This window comes from Metopolophium dirhodum, chromosome 1 (genome assembly GCF_019925205.1).
Source record: "Metopolophium dirhodum isolate CAU chromosome 1, ASM1992520v1, whole genome shotgun sequence".
NCBI lineage: Eukaryota > Metazoa > Arthropoda > Insecta > Hemiptera > Aphididae > Metopolophium > Metopolophium dirhodum.
Window position 1 is genome coordinate 110,512,347 of NC_083560.1, and position 17,469 is coordinate 110,529,815.

The 17,469-nt window shown below is 28.1% G+C and overlaps 1 protein-coding gene across 2 annotated transcripts in view; it reads left to right on the forward strand.

The window, feature by feature from the left end:
* The window catches only part of LOC132937310 (protein unc-80 homolog), a 51,984-nt gene that overhangs the window by 32,180 nt on the left and 2,335 nt on the right, over window positions 1–17,469 (forward strand). For both annotated transcript variants that reach the window (XM_061004137.1, XM_061004138.1), the window contains 30 exons: window positions 2,360–2,454; window positions 2,520–2,697; window positions 2,787–2,944; window positions 3,027–3,146; window positions 3,376–3,536; window positions 3,596–3,749; window positions 3,810–4,057; window positions 4,121–4,328; window positions 4,421–4,613; window positions 4,670–4,845; window positions 4,956–5,204; window positions 5,288–5,420; window positions 5,702–5,842; window positions 5,986–6,179; window positions 6,922–7,032; window positions 7,123–7,352; window positions 7,412–7,607; window positions 8,899–9,117; window positions 9,827–9,963; window positions 10,028–10,232; window positions 10,289–10,441; window positions 10,503–10,706; window positions 10,841–10,957; window positions 11,048–11,191; window positions 11,796–11,922; window positions 14,679–14,891; window positions 14,979–15,163; window positions 15,223–15,385; window positions 15,571–15,777; window positions 16,338–16,459. In XM_061004137.1, the coding sequence (XP_060860120.1) occupies window positions 2,360–2,454; window positions 2,520–2,697; window positions 2,787–2,944; window positions 3,027–3,146; window positions 3,376–3,536; window positions 3,596–3,749; window positions 3,810–4,057; window positions 4,121–4,328; window positions 4,421–4,613; window positions 4,670–4,845; window positions 4,956–5,204; window positions 5,288–5,420; window positions 5,702–5,842; window positions 5,986–6,179; window positions 6,922–7,032; window positions 7,123–7,352; window positions 7,412–7,607; window positions 8,899–9,117; window positions 9,827–9,963; window positions 10,028–10,232; window positions 10,289–10,441; window positions 10,503–10,706; window positions 10,841–10,957; window positions 11,048–11,191; window positions 11,796–11,922; window positions 14,679–14,891; window positions 14,979–15,163; window positions 15,223–15,385; window positions 15,571–15,777; window positions 16,338–16,459 (5,141 nt within the window). The remainder of the gene's footprint in view (window positions 1–2,359; window positions 2,455–2,519; window positions 2,698–2,786; window positions 2,945–3,026; window positions 3,147–3,375; window positions 3,537–3,595; window positions 3,750–3,809; window positions 4,058–4,120; window positions 4,329–4,420; window positions 4,614–4,669; window positions 4,846–4,955; window positions 5,205–5,287; window positions 5,421–5,701; window positions 5,843–5,985; window positions 6,180–6,921; window positions 7,033–7,122; window positions 7,353–7,411; window positions 7,608–8,898; window positions 9,118–9,826; window positions 9,964–10,027; window positions 10,233–10,288; window positions 10,442–10,502; window positions 10,707–10,840; window positions 10,958–11,047; window positions 11,192–11,795; window positions 11,923–14,678; window positions 14,892–14,978; window positions 15,164–15,222; window positions 15,386–15,570; window positions 15,778–16,337; window positions 16,460–17,469) is intronic.

A 17,469-nucleotide genomic window follows, 5' to 3' on the forward strand; every position in this document is an offset into this window, starting at 1 on the left:
TTAGGCACCTACATAATTACAACATTTGAGTATTCAACCAAATTTTTTTTTTTTTTGGTTTTTCCGGCCTTTAAGACCATCATTCAACCAAATATTTAATTTAAATAACGTAGGTATACCTCTATTAAACAAAACATAAAACTAATATACAATTACAAATACTGAATACTATTATTAATTATGTACATAGGTACTGCAAAATAAATTTGTATTCAATAAGGCCAATTTAAATCTGTTTGGAGTTACTTTCCAGTTTCCACGCATCTGACACAAATTAACGGAGTATAAATAACGCGATGACACATATTAACATTACTTTATTCCATATCACAATTGAAACACAAACACTGAACAATTATTTAAGTTTGGACACTTTTTATTAATAATTTATATTTTTATTGCAGTTTTCAAGTTAGGCTTCAATACTAGTCAAAGGTAACTATAATTAGAGCGAGCGTGAATCCATCGGATATCATATTGTTAAGCATTTAATATAAATTAACATACCTAACTTGTGCTCAAAGCTATTAAAATTAAACTAAAATAGTAAAACTACATCATATTAAAATTATGTGTACATTTAATACTTACCTATATGTTTTTTATACTTTCTAAATAGATAATAGATAAAATATTTAAAAAACCATTACCTACCTACCCAAAATATTATTTATAAATTACATGAGATCTATTTTTTTTTTTTTGGTATTAGCGGCCTGTCGGACCATTCCTATAGACATGAGCTCTAATAATATAATATTATTAATATATTTTTAATAACTCAGGCTTTTAATTAAATTAAACCATTTTTTTGTATACATACTTAAAATATTTAAAACTTTACCTAGCTTATAGGTATAACACCTGTAATCTACAAACATATTTAAAAATGTGTTATACAAAATACAAATAACATAACTGACTTTACTCATAAACGCATAATCTACTTAAACATCGTATATTCGTATCTTTAATCTATAATTTTAATGGGATTAATCGATCGATCGAAACTATATAATATGTTATGTAAAGCATTTCATAAAATAATATATTTATGAATAATTATTTGTCAGTATGGATACTAACAACTATAATAACTTACGTTTTATATTGATTTTTATTTTTAAATCATAATACCCTACTGCATACTTACTTAATGTTTCGTATGAACGCGTGAATGTATGCAACAAATGTGTAAATTATTACCGAGTTGCACAAAAAATTGATTAATTTATATGGTATTTAAATAAATTTATTAAATGTTGAACTTTGATGCAATCCAGCGCATAGACTGTGTAATGTATAATGTGAAATGTACTGTGTATCTATAATTGTGTGGCATCTGTAAATAAATATGTTATACGAGTCACCATTTAGTCTGTAAAATGTATATATGTTATATTGTAATAATGATTTGAATCCTACTATTAGTTTTTGCACTTTATTAACTTTAATAAAATGTCCTAGATTGAAACAGGTTGAAATTTTAGGTTGATCAATCCAAACATCACAGAAACATATTATGTTCTGAGTACAATTTTTATTACTTAATACACATTAATACTATCTGTATATATTTGTAAAACTATGTACCCACCAATACGGACAATTATTCTGTTATTCTACTTACTGCAAAGAAAACTGAACAACAGTTATTATTTTCCTGTATTTTTTACCTTCTCTATAGATTGCTTGGTAATATTTACAGAAGGATTACATTTATTGCTCACGTGCGTATATAATGGATATCTAAATAAGCATAATCAACATAAAAAGATAAATTAATCATTAATGCACGAACTTTTAACAACCCAATCGTTTTCTAGCGTTAAAATGTATATTCTATATTTTATATTATATAACTATTTTCGTAATAAATCTGTATTTCTATCACCCATCATTGAAAAACTAAAAATACAAAGATTAATTTGTAATATATATAAATAGAAATGCACATGTTGTAAAAAGTATATGTCATTATATCGTACTCCAATTATTGAAAAATCGTAAATATTAGCTGTATAGTCTCTGGTAGAATATTAAAATTGTTTGAATAGTGTAATGTCTGTAATCCTGCCACTACAGTTCGTCGAAGTTTTACGTAGAATATAGTTAATATTCAAGTTAAGTGTTTTTATTTCCTACTGGCTACTGTGTATATGTATAAACCTGAATCATATTTGAATAGTTTATATCGTTTATAGTGTGTAAATTGTGCTGTTAAAAAGCCATTTTTGTTGCATAGTTATTGGTTCCGTAGGGGTTGGATTACCAAGATTACACTGTAATATTAAATACTATATACATAATTTCCATACAATTATTTTGACAAATTAAATATTTTTTTTCGTCTGGTCAGCTCCTGTCGACAAAGGGAAAACATGTCTGAAGCGAAACGATTGTGAATCGGGACAGTCAAATGAAAATTCTAATTCAAATGTTCATTTTAATCAGGTGATTAAATAAAAAACAACCATACTTTTGAATGTTATTTAATATAAAAATGTTTTTTCTGTTAGTGGGACGAAACAAGTTCAGCGAACACGGATGATAAAAGAAATAAAGGGTCGAGTCAATCCACTGTTCATCCTTTGTCACAGAGGAAGAGCATGGCGGGGTCGATTAAGCGATATAGCTTGAAATTACGAAGAAATACTAAAGAAGGAATTAAAGAAATAATGTCTTCCGATGGAGATTGTACGTATTGGTGTACTATTATATACACAATTAATATAGGGTACGTTATAATATAGGACGTGTCTAAAATAACTGAAATTTTCTTTAAGATCGAAGCGATACGTCAGACGGTTGTGCTCCAGTAATACCTGGTGAAATCAGTGGTGAGGATGAATCAGGAGCCATGATGAGTGATGATCATGCCCCAACTAGCCCATGCGAGAGTAATGAGACTGACGATACGACATATTTTATGCCATGGTTAAAAGTAATTTTGTTAATCCACATTTATACGAGTTGTTTTTAGAATATAAACTCGCACAGTAATAATACTCCAATTATAATTTCAGACTGTAATTCAAATAAATAAGTCGTTTGACCATAGTTGTACGCACCAGTCATTTTGCCATCCATTATGTTATAAAAGACAGATGCGATCTTGTTCAAGACTTATTAAAGCTATCAGAAAGGTAACATTATTGAAATATTTTATTTTTAGAACATATGAGTATATTATGCAGTACCTAAGTAGAATATAGTGTCTGAATTCTCTAATGTATTAATTGTAATTAATAAACTTAATTTATGAATGAGTATAAATTATATACTCGATTTAATTTAAGGATATTACATCATTTAGGTCATCTAATCACCGACAATATTATTTGTTTATATTATAATTATTACTTTCGTACATAGTTATATGGTGAAGAATTTGGTTTAATGGCTTCAATAGAAGGCAGTAGTAATTTAGAAGAATTTAGCACGATAACAAAAGTCGATGCTAAAAAAAATTTACTGTTATCGAGTTGTCAATCTTCTCCAAACAAACGAAAAGATAGTCTTGGAAAAATAGAAAAGTATTATCTCCATACATTTAAATTACTAAATTTGGTTTTACATTTTTCTTTTTTTTTAGTTCTAATTTACTTTATAATCTCGGAGAAAGTATGTCAAACAATAAAAGAATGCTGTTAAAATCAGATTCTAAGGTTCACGAAAAAAAAGATAATAAAAACACCAACGAAGATAAGAATGATCCTCCAATAATTTTAAAATATATAAAGAATCAAGTAATAGACAAACGATTTAGATGTAATTATACATAAATGATAAATTATACTGTTAAATAGGTACACGACATTTTCCATTGTTCAATGGCCTTATTGATAAAAGCAGCTGTTGTATTAACAGAGGAACAAGTTCTGGATATCTTACCAATTGCGTGGGAATTTTTACTGGATCCTAACCAAGAATTAGTGGCATCCTCTTCGACTTTATTCATTATAGCAGCATTTAAAGCTCCTCAAAAATGCATTGATCTAATTAGTAGCAGTTTAACTAATAAAGATTCTATAATTAGAGCAAACGCAATTTTAAAGTAATAAATACTGATTGTTTTTATATTAGTATATTCATAATTTTGATTTATTAATATGTTTAGATTTCATGTTTTATGGAAAAATCGATTTCAACCATGGCCTCGAATGGAAGAAGGAGCGCATAATTCGTTTAGAATACCTCCACCTGGAATTGAATTTACTTTAACTTCACCAAAAATCGGAATAGAATGTTTGCCTATAGTTGACCCACCTTGGATGCCCCAAGTGGAAACTAAAGTAGAAGAAGTGACAATTGGCCAGGATACACATGTAAGCAATCTATAATGATATTCTCTAAGATAATAATACAACTATGATAATATTTACGTACGTCGTACGATGTGTATAAAATTAATTTTTAGAGATCATTAGTAACAGCTACTAAAACACGTAAAAAGCAGCAGACAGAACTTATAAAATTGGCTTTAGAAGCTAAGGAAGATCAAAGAAGAAACGAACGAGAAAGTTTCCTCATCACAGCCATTCCTATTAATAGTCAAGCAGCACACGAGTCAAGCATGCATCATGGTTTATCTGATCCAGAATACGAAGAAGGTTGATCATTGATTTGTTTACGTTTATTAGCTTACTTTACTTCATATTATGTATAGGTGTTGAAGTCGATGAACATGAAAATCAATTACGTGTTGTGGCGCATCATTTAGTTCAATCAGTAACTGTGTTATTTCCATCTGCTCTTTGTTCTGCAGTCATTGATATCATAACGTTATTAAATGATCCTGCTGTTACAGCAGATGGTAATTCAGTGTGTGAAACAGCTTATCAGGTATAAACTAATTAAGTATAGTTTAAACAAATGTATACCATATAATGTTTATTGTATACCTAACATCATATAAAGTTTATAAAGTGTTAAAACCGTATACAATTTCATAGGTTATATGGGACTGTCTGGTGGAAGACTGTAATTTATTTTTACGTTTTGTGTTGGAAAGACTAACCAGAGACAATCAAGAAAAAATGTTCAAGTTGTTACGTCATTTAATACGATTTGTACCAAAATTACCCCACCAAGCTGCGTTTATTTTGTATAACTACATAATTGGGTATGTTATGTTTTATGTGAGATCACCACATGAAGAAGGCCAAACTATGATAGGTTCGGCTTTATCCATTTTATGGATGGTAAGATAATATAATTTGACTAATTAATAAAATAATTTATTTTACTAGTTCTTTTTTATTGACATAATAAAACTGGAATTTAGGTTGTTCATAGTGTGCATGGTATAATGTTTAAAGATTTAAAACAAATATTACGAAAAGAACAATGTGATGGATCAATTTTGCTCACAGCTAATGTTCCTTCTACAAAGAAAGTTGTAGTGCATGGTCCTCAAGGTAAATACAATTTGATTAAAATTAGCATTCACTGAATCACTATAGTACACTTATAGTCAAGAGATAATAAACAAATTATTAGAACATCAGTCGTATTGTTTGTGTTTGGATTTAAAAAAGATGATAATCTTATTATGGAATGGCAGCTATATAGTTGTGTGATTGATAATTCCCCTCAGCTAGTCACCATTCCGATCACATTACTTCACTTGCTTTTAGTATCAGTCCAGTACACTGAAAAGATTTCAGAAATAAAATTTAAACGTATAACAATATTACAGAACAAATGTCTGGAGGTATTCCATCACAATTTCCTGTTCAAGAAGATACACAATTTTTCCAAATTTTAAAAGAGTCTTTAGATTTTTTTGGTATACCCGAAGATCGACACAGAGAATTTTTCCTAGTTAACATTAAAACTCGTGAGTACAACTTAAATATATATATAATATATTGTTTAGAGCTTTTATTCATAAATATATTTTAGCATGGCCGTGGCCTGTGACAATAAAAAAAATATGTTATAGAAATGGAAAATTAATATTTATAATTTTATTACTTTTAGGCCAGATTCACAATCCTACTTCTTATGTCAGAGATTATTATTTTTTCAAAAGATCACAATATCCACAACTGGAATTAATCCAAATGGATCTTGTTGAAGCTTTTAATCAGTTACAAAGTCAGGAACTTATACACAAATTCATTGAAATAGGAAAAGTACTTCTCACTTGGGCTATTTTAAAAAATGTTGATATGGTAAGTTATACTTTTTAGTATAGAATAAGTAATTACTACTAATAATTTACTCAAAATATGATAAAAATTGTTATAATAACAATGTATTGATCGTTCTCAAAACTGGTGGTCAATTAAAATTGGTGGAACATTACGTAAACCAAACGATAGAGGGTTGCTTGAAATTTTTGATAATTGTATCTAGTCAAACGTATAGAGTCCATGGAAAACCATAAAATAAAAATTATCATTGAACAGCCAATGATTTTTCCAGATTGACATAGTAACATCAATTAATCCCATTAATATCATACTAATAATATCCTTAATATCTCAATGCTATAATTTTTGTTTAATATCTTAAATAGTACAATTAATTGAGAAGCCAAATAACATTATTTCAAAAACCAATAACAATATTATTTTCAAAAATGTATATTAATTAAATGACACCAAATATTATTTTACTTAAAACAAAAAATAATTTTTCCAAACTTTAGTTACAAGTATTTTAATATACTAAACAGAATAGCTATATTATATGAATCCACAAAAATGTACCAAATTAAATGTTATATAATTTATTATAATTGAGTTTTATAATGTTTAATTCATGCTAGGATTCAATTAATTTATAACGTTCAGTTGTTTCAAGATTAAATTACCATACCTTTAATATTTACTATACTATAAATTATCGTTCAGAAGGTAAGCAACAATTACACAAACGACTAATAGTTCATTTTGAATTTTATGTTTTAAGGTCGTACAAAGAGTGGTATTTTTACATGAGGAATTAATTAAACTTCCTTCATTTCCTAGAAAAGCATTAGACGCAGATCTCGATTTATACAAAGGTGGTAACATGGGGAAGGTAAATACCTAAATAATTTTTTCCATATAACATAATTAGCAATATACTTATTGGTCTTTAATCAATATTGTGTTTAATACGTTTTTACAGGAGCTATTAGGATTGGATTTATTACATAAGTTTATCTGGGTTCGATTACTTGCTCGGATGTTTGAAGCAATGGCTGGAAACTTTGCTTATTCGGGTGACATTCATTTGTTTTTGAACGTATTAAATGGAGCGGTGACATTACACAGCGAAGATTCTTGCGTATTACGTTATGTAATGGCTACTTATATAAATGCTGCTCGCAATTTCAAAAATATATTTTCAAGCAACGGGTAGATAATACAAATTTAAGTGTGTCTTATTGGTATTTCATTGTTATTTATATTCGAAGGTATCTTTTGATTATCCCCACACTACTCCAACTATACGCAAGTCACCATACGAATAAAATTGTCACTAGGTCGATTGAATACACCATTAAGCAATTTTACTTGATGAATCGTAAGCCATTCATACTACAAATGTTTGGCAGTGCGTCTAGTATATTAGACTTAGACGATGCAACAAATGTAGAGGATTCAAGTCGTGTATGTGATTTATAGCTAATATATTATTTATGATTCTGACAGTACCTATTATTTTGTAGTTTCTTTTTTAATATTTTCTACCTATACAAATTGTATACAAAAAATATTTTATTTTTAGAATTTACTTAGATGTATGGCCAGTCATTGGGTTTTTGGATGTATCCATGTTTTGGGTATACACTTGATTCTTCGGAACCGTATTGTAGAGGTGTTTACCCAATATATGGCTATATCTAAAAAATCATATATAACAACGATTTTAATAAATACCTAGTACCTATAGATTATAATAGGATAAGCTTTCTTCCTTGTGTTTATCAAAAGCTGGGCAAGTTAATCAATTTTTTTAACTAGTTAAAGTTAAGTTATCCTAAAATAAAAAAATAACTAAGCTAAGTTAAAGTTAGTTTTAAAAAGTTACTGAATTTGAGTAACTAAGTTAAGTTACAGATTTTCATGAAAATAATAACTAAGTTAAGTTGAAATTTAAGTAAATTTTTTTTTTTAAATACCTTTAACTTACTCATAAACGTTTTTTTATCTCATCGTAGGAAAATAACTAGTTTTGGTATAAAGTAAAACAAACGCTCAAATGATTACATTGCCGAATGACTAAATTCACTGTTGGAACTTGGAACCCTCATAGTCACACACTCACACCAGTTGACACACTACTACATAAGCTGATATTATATAATATAGAGACTTATAAATTGACAACAATTAATTCTTATATATTATTTTATTTATATACCAATATAATATTATAGGAATGTAGAGTGTAGTTTGTAGAAAACACAACATATAAGTATCACCGTATCAGAAATTACTAATTAGGTCCGTTCTGGAAATTGTATTATTATACCTATAAATGTACACAGTACACTAGTAACAATGTAAAATACATCTTAACCGTTGTCATTTCATAGAAAATATAAAGTTCCTAGTTATATTTCAAATAAGTAATAAATAAGTTCCTACAATCGTCGGTAGATACACTTCCGTCCTGGCGGCTCTCAGAAATATCAATGCAAATAATATACAGTTCATAAATAATAATAGGAAAATTTTTGTAAATAACTTTTTACAAATAACTTAATTTTAACAAAATAACTAAGTTAAGTTACAATTATTTATAAAAAGAAATAGCTTAGTTATTAACTAAGTTATTTTCTACATTCTATTTTTTTTTAAACTAGTTAAGTTAAAAGTTACTTTTTTTGATAACTTTTAACTATTTAACTAGTTACTGCCCAGCTTTGTGTTTATCTCATAAAAGTGAATTGTTTAGGTCGAAGCTAATTACTTTTTCAAATTGATATTGAGCTTGGAAACTGCATCTCCCGATCCCATTCATATTAGTGAATTGATAAAAGAAGAAAAGCCGTTACAAGCGGTTGACTTTTGTTATCAAGACGAAGATGATACTATCACAATACAAGATTGCATATCTTTATGTGTAATGGTTATAGCATTTTCACCTGAAACTTTACGCTCATATCAAATGCTCGTAAGTATTTTTAAAATTCTACTTCCACGTGATAAATAGTTATTAAGAGGATATCAGTGAGCTATTTGGATTCTCTCTCCAACCCAAATTTACGCTCAACAGAACCAACTGTATGTTGCTACTTTAAGTATTAGAGTGAATTCACCTTATCAAACTTGAAGTTAGAACATTACCTGCGTCGTTACACTGACTATTTTATGATATTTGAATAATTTTTTATGCATGTTATGAGCATGTAAATTATTACAGTTAAAAAATGCTTATAAATTGCATAAAGTTTAAATTTTGTAAAAAAGCCAACGTGTTCTTATCTCAAAGTTTGCTAATAGGTGAATTCACTCTAATATAAAAAGTAACAACCCAAGGTTAGATTTGCTTTACGTAAATTTGCTATGTTGCGCATGGGTCAGAGAGAAAATTCAAATGGTGTGCTGACATCCTATAATGAATAAAATTCACTAGGAACTAATCGTTTTAAATGACGTGACTACGAATAGTGGTGTTGCAACTATAATAAAATATTCAAAAGAGAAAATTTTAGTACCATTTTTAGCTTGAAATTCTTTTATTATAATTATATTATTGCTGTCAACTTTTAAATAACCATTTTGAGTATTGGTTTCAACATTATATCATCATTCCATAGTCCGTATTAATAGTATTCGACAATAACTATTATAAGTTTGTATATTATATGTTTGTTACGCAGCTTATTTTGGAAGCTATTTTACCATGTTATCTGAAACACATTCAGCAACCGATGTACCGAGATATCGAAAGAGATGTAATCAATCAATTAATCATTTCTATAAAAACATTAATTAATAACAGTGAAGCATTATCGAAGTATGCATTATAGTATACAACAATAACTATTATTAATCAAAACTATTTAACATTTTAAAACTAGACATTATAACGGGCCACAAAAAACTAGTCAGGAACCAAAAGATTCTAGTCAGAGAAATTGTAGTAAAGGACTATGTTCTCCAACTGGTGGTGAAACGAAAGATCTGGAATCGAATTCAAAAATGTTTAGTGAAAGGAAAATTCATAAATCTCCCTTCGATAGGGAGTTTTTGGAATTTGAGATACAAGTTGAAGAAAAATATGCCGTAAGATAAATTTATCATTCATACAGCTATTATATTATTAAAGCTTACTTTTTTAGGCTTTACGAAATGAATTTCGTCGAACTAGAGATGTCTTGTTATCAGTTGTAACAGATTTTGTGGTTATATGCCATGCTAGACTAACCGAATTAAGTCGCAAGTACCCTCAAGAAGGGAAACCTTTTGAAATTCTAGATACACGGATGCAAATCGTTAGTTTATATTTGTTAATTGTAACTTGTCTTGTTTACTTATTATTAAATACTTTTATAGAGATTAGGGGAAGTTGCTCATAGTTTATTAAAGGTCTCGCCTTATGACCCAGAAACGATGTCGTGTAAAGGACTACTGAAATACATGACAAATATTTTACCAATAGTTGATTGGGCAGCAGAAGCTTTACGCCCAACTCTCTTAGGAATTCTTAGGAGACTTGACAAAACGTTCAATAAAATTTATAAAAAGCCATCTATCCGAGTAAGTGGAGATTAAATTTTTCAAATACCTTATGATAGTTTAAAATGGTAAATTTAGGAAAAATATTTCGCATAGTAAAATTGTAATTAAAATATATTAGAAAAGAAGACTAAATTACTTTTATTATGATTTAGAGATACACTGATTGGTACGCTGCAGGGGAATTAATAAAAGGTGTTTATGAAATACTATCGGAACATCCATTTATCGTACACATTCCACATTTCAAAGCTCTCATTTCCACTTGTCAAGTAAGTAATATCACTTGTTTATTTTATTGTATATTTTAATGGAAGGTTTATTTAATTTTATTCAATACAACTGTTATTTGTAATATATAGGGTATCATAGTTGGCGATTCAGGGAGTACTGCTACCGCGGCAGTTGATAATTTCCAACAATCTATAATACCAGTGGAAACACCTCCTCCACATTTTTGTGCCATTGTCATACGTCTATTGGCTTTACATATTTTGGCGATAGGGGTAAGTTAATCAAAATATTTAGGAAAATATGAACAGTAATAATCTGCAATTATACCTAATTAATATATTCTTGTATCATTTCACCTCTTTTATATGCCTGCATAATATTATAAATGTATACTTTATAAATTTCTTTTAATGTGTATTAATCAGAAATAAAATGTAAATTGTTGTTAAAGTGTTAGAAAAAAAATATCATTGAGATCGTAATCAGATTTGTCTAAAATCTAATAACACGTAATAGCATGATTTTATATAATTTCTATAAAAAAATTAACGGAAAGAGAAAGTCTATAACATCCATTTTGATTAGTCAATATTTAAAAAAATTTTAATTTTTAAATTTTTAAAATAGTAAACTTTTGTAGACGATTGAAACCATTTTAGTGTACTGTTATCGTAGAAAAAAAATAAAATTGTCCAGACCATAGTAAAAATAAAAATTTACAATTTTGTTAATAATCACAATAATGCATACCTAACCTATACTATATTTACTTATACATAAAGTTATAAATAAAAATAATAATATATTGTACCAATATTGAAACATAATTATTTTAAAAGTTACAAAAATATATTATACATTTTATTTTGTTACTAGGATAATTATACGCTGGAACAGTCAGTCGGAGGAATGATCAACATAATGTCATCTCAAGTTAAAACTGAAAGCTTTCTAATGAATTTATTTTTACCACTTTGTTTCAGAGTTGGTATAGGAAAGAAAGGTAAATGAATTCTCAAATTTATATAGAACTAAATAACTAATCTTGTTTTATAAATGCATCAAGTACCTACTTGATAAAAGTTTTTCAAACCGGTATTTAAAACTTTTGAACAGTATATTTTTTTTATTTACTGTCCCCCGTCAGGTTATTTATTCTTAGGTCTAGTTTTTTTTTTTAATATGTATTGTATCTATGCGAAAAATGTGGATGTTCCAATATTGATTTTGTACGTAGTGTAATTTGTATAGGTACTCTAACTTTCCTAAATGTAGGTATCTATTATTTATTTAAATATATATACAGTAGAACTTCCATAAAGCGGTCACTGAAGGGACTGTAAATAATGACCGCTATTTAGAGGTGCCCGTCCTACAGAGGTGACCGTTAACAGAAGTTCAAGACCTTCTAGGTGACCGCTATATAGAGGTCATACAAATTTTAAAAATAAAACACCAATATTAAAATAACGCATATGAATATGGGTATTAAAAATTGTATTTATGATTTACGAAATAAAGTAGGAAGGTAGGTACAGTTTAAAATTAAAAAAAATCTCATAAGCTTTTATAAATAGGTACATATTATTAAAATTAAAAAAATTGAGTTATATTAGTTTGTTTTAAATTCATTTGATTATTTGAACATTTTTTTTCAAAATAAATTTCTGTGGTTTTTAACATGTCATAACCATCTACGTCACCTTTTTGAAGAGTGAAAGCTGATAATTGTTGTATTTGAGTTAAAACCTCAGAATAGTTTGATACAGTGTACTCGGATTCTTCAGTTTTTTCAGTTTCTTCAGTTTCTTCATGTGTTTCCTCTTCGTCATTATCTGTTATTATGAATGACTTGATATCAGTACTATCTTCTTCAGTTCTTAGATTTTTGTCGACCAAAAAAAACTCTTCACCTTGCATATGAGTTGGCAGCATATTAAGTAATTGTTCACCAACAATTATTTCGTTTTCAAGATCTGTGTTATCTAAATCTACAGGCAAATTTTCCAAAATAAAACCTGATTTTTTAAAACATTTAGTAACACAACTACCAGTTATTTGCTTTACAGACTGTTTAATCCACATCAAAGCGTCTAATACAGTAATGCTTTTTGCAAGTTCATCAGCATCTTTTACTACGTCTATCTGTGATAATATTCGTCTAAGTATCATTTGTCGGTAAATAACTTTAAAATTTTGGATTATACCTTGATCTAAAGGCTGACAGTGTGACGTCGTATTTGGTGGTAAAAATACTAAGTTTATGTTTTGTAGTTTTAAATCAGGATGTGATGTTGCATTATCTAAAAACAAAATAATTTTACGCTTTTGTTTTAAAATCGTTTCTCTTTTTTTTATTAAGTCGGTGGCTTGAGTTCTTCCTATTCCAAATTTATCTGCAAGAGTACGTGCACTCACATTTTCTTTTTGGTAAAAATCTAACAATTTGATTTTTCTGTTAAAGTTAGATATTTTTGTTTGGACGCCATTGAAATTATAGGTACGTACTTCGAAACGTTTTAAGCATACACTGAACACAAATGACAAAATACACAGTCACAGACAATTGTTATCGCCTTATCGACATTATAAATTAAGCTCGTTAAGATAAACTGTCAAAAATAATTTCGAAATAATAATTTTCCATTTGATATATGTATGTACTTTTAAATGTTGACCGTTAATTAGAGTGCCCGCTATTTAGAAGTATTAATGTATTTTTCCCATAACACTCGACGGGACCAAACAAATTGACCGTTACATAGAGGTGACCGTCCTATAGAGGTGACAGTTAACGGAAGTTTCACCGTATATATAATATATAGGTATATTTGTTACTTACAGTTATGGTTTTATACAGTACAACGATAAGCGAAACTTGATAAAAAAAAATCATTTTGTAGAAACTAGAAACCACAAAAATTATAGTTGATCAGTTACAATTAAAATCACTTATAATAATAATAATATTATAATAATAACTTTATTGCAACAATAACTACTTATCTTTACATATTTTAATAAAATATTATATATAAATTTATAAATAAACTTATATTACAACAATATTTATAACTTTTAAGACATTTTAAATCTCTAGCGTGTGTTATATCTTCTCCCTTAATCACGTTTGATTATTGTGCATAATATTATATATATAATATTTTTAAAAAAATACTGAGGAAAAAAATTTAGAATAAACGGAGGGCAGTCCAACGTCAAACATTTAATTTCTAAATTATGAAAGTTCAGCATATCTTATAATATCTGAGTTAAGTTTTACCGGTGATAAGGCTTTGTATGTATAAAAAATCAACACTTTTTATAGTATGGTACGTAAATGTCCAGGATCTGATATACGGTTAAGTTTTCTTTAGACGATAATTTGCATTACCTATACCACTGATGAAAATGATTGGTTTTATTGGTTTAATTTGTCTTTAAGTAATGAATATTTTTTAAAATTATAAAACTACTAATTACTATCAAATATTCAATGTTACCGTTTCCGACAACAAATATTATAATTTCGCTAAAATTGTCGAAAACAGGAACCAAAAAAAATACTGTTTTCTATTATTAAATACAAAATATAAATATAAGGGTTTTAAATACTAAGATTAAAATATTTAATCTATTATAGTTTTGATTGTAGATACGTTTATATGTATACATCTTAAATGTATCATTACATTTAAATTTGACATGCGTTCATTTAAAATATTTGTAAATATAATTTGTAATATATTTTTTTTTAAGATATGCATTGTATGAGACCATGTGATATCAAATTTATGTTGTCAGTCGTCTTAAATTCAATGAGTCCACCTGTAAAAACAACATGTCTGACATTCGTGCAACTTACAAATGTAAAACAAACGTCCGATTTGCGGACAAACTCGTATACATTTAACAGGGATTCAAAACCAGCCCCAACAGTTTCTAAATCATTTTTCAAAGTTTTATTTTTAGGTGATTACTGTAAAAACTATACGACTACCTAGTTAAATTGTGGGTCTGTAATAATATTATTGGTTAATTTTTAATTGTGTTTTGTAGCCTTGAAAATAATGCTCGTGTGCTTCGAATGCGAGTTAGCTTTGCAATATCAACGTATCGCGCATACTGTGAAGGAACTCATGAACGTGCAAGACGCAAGGGCGTCCATTTGGTCTTTTATTGAGTTTATCATTGTTAACAGATCACCACTCTTCATTCTTCTTCAGCCTTTCATTATGCAAAGAGTAAATTATATCCATGCACATTTTCACATAACTCGCCGATTAATTAACTTAATTTTCAGTTGGGATTAATGAACGTGTCAGAACACGAAACAACATCACACAATTTGCTTAAAGAAAAGCTTACAGAGTATACTGCCATCACTCCGTTATGTAGAAGTTCTCTTCTTGTTGAACTAATGAATGAAATGACTGAACTCAAACAAGAATTAGATGATCGATTGGGTACGGTTCTATTTTTAAATTTATATTTTATCATGCTTGATTTTGGAGTAATGAGTACAAAAAAAGTCAATTTCATTAATTTTGATATTTATCAAAACTTATTTTACAATTATTTAACATGATAACGATTGTTGAAATATAATTTTACTTAACATTTAAGTAACTTTTTCTATTTGTTTATCTAGATGAACAACGAACAAGATCTAGTAATGGTTTGCGAAATTCGTGTGAAACTCAACATCGTCCATCTATTATAAATTTGTTACCAGGGAACTCAAACCCATCTTACAGTGTATGTACCATAAACACACACAGAGAATCAATATCAAGTGTACGCAGTAACTTGAGTAGCCAAGAAAGTTCCATCAAGAATTTAGGAAATCTGCAAAGAGGTAATTTTCTTTAAATATTAATCATAATATTATATGCTGTGAGTGTGATTTAAATAAATATAAGTTATTATTGTCAACACATTTTAAACAGCTTATAATCATTATAAGTTTATTGATTAGCAAGTATTGCAAAGCTGATGATGTTATTCTAAAATATTGTAATTTGAATTTCTATGTACTTGATCATATACAATATAAGGATATTATAACATTATAAAGTAATAATTTGACCCAGCAGTAGCGATATTTTAAACTTTCGTTATAATTACTGTTATTATTAATTCACCTATTTTTCTACGTAGAATCATAATTAATTAACACTTATATACGTATATTCGTACACGCTACACAGTCAAATACACATGTGAAAACAATTGTAGATAAACCAATTAAAATAGACAATGATTATTAAATAAAGATAATAGAACAATTTATGTTAAATTGTATACCACTTGCAGCTATATCCCTATTACAATTTATAATTTTTAAGTACTACCTATAGTAACTAAAGTGAAATATTAGTTGTTCATTCATTTATTGTATTTTCATCTCAAATATAGATCCGAAAAATGCAGATGGAGACCAAACCGATGTATCTACCAAATTCAACGAGCCACGATTACAACGTTCAAGAGCGCAGAGTCGAAAAATTTTTAGATTTCGTCAAAGCCGTCGTATGGAGGTAATCAAAACGTATTACTATATGATTTTGTTTGATACTTGCTACCAGTAGGTAGGTCCTTCTGGTATTTACTTATATGAAATTTTGATTCGTCGAATTTTAAATCACATGACGATGTAAATATCCAATTTACAAAGAAAACGATTTCATTATTAATACTTTGTATGTATGCATAATTATTGTTCCTGAATCACACGTACCTATTACACCCATAAATACTTTTAAAAGTATTTTAGTATGTAACATCTGTATAACCAAAAAGCGTTGAATGATATTATTATTACATCAGAATTAATTTCTAACTGGTACACCACTGTTGTTGGTCTATATTTTCAGTATATCATGACTCTTATGTCAGGTTGCACAAAACATTTAATGAATCAATAGTGAGCTAATGGTCCCTTAAACAAGATCTAGTGGCCCACTGTTGGCCCATTAAATTTAATAAATTGTTTATACAACCCAGCATTAAAGTCATAACTCATAAGTATGATGTTCAATTATTTGTAATGATATATAATTTGCAACCTCGTGACGTGGCGTTGAGGATAGGCAATTTTAGTGCACTGCTGTCAGTAGTATTTCCTCGACGTTTTATAAGTATGATAGCATCAGCGACAATTTAAAACATTAAAAAAACTGGTTTAGTCCTAGTGACAACGAAGTTGATACATGTATCAAATAGAATCGTTCTTAAATAGTCAATACACTTGTACTGAGTTGTATGTAAATTTAGTTAGGGAAGAGGAAGAAAATCATTCACAAAAAATTGACTTCTCATACTACCATAAAATTACAAAACACTTAAATTAAAATATTTACCCATAATCTAAACAGTTTTCATGCGGTGTACCTATATAAAGTACATCCAAGGGGAGAATAGGTAAACAATTTTATAATACATGTGTTAATACAGACGATTTTTCGTCTACGAGTTCTTTTATTTAACAGCAATATTTATTTTAAGTTTCTTCAATGCTAATTTTACAATAATTGTTTTATTATTTATA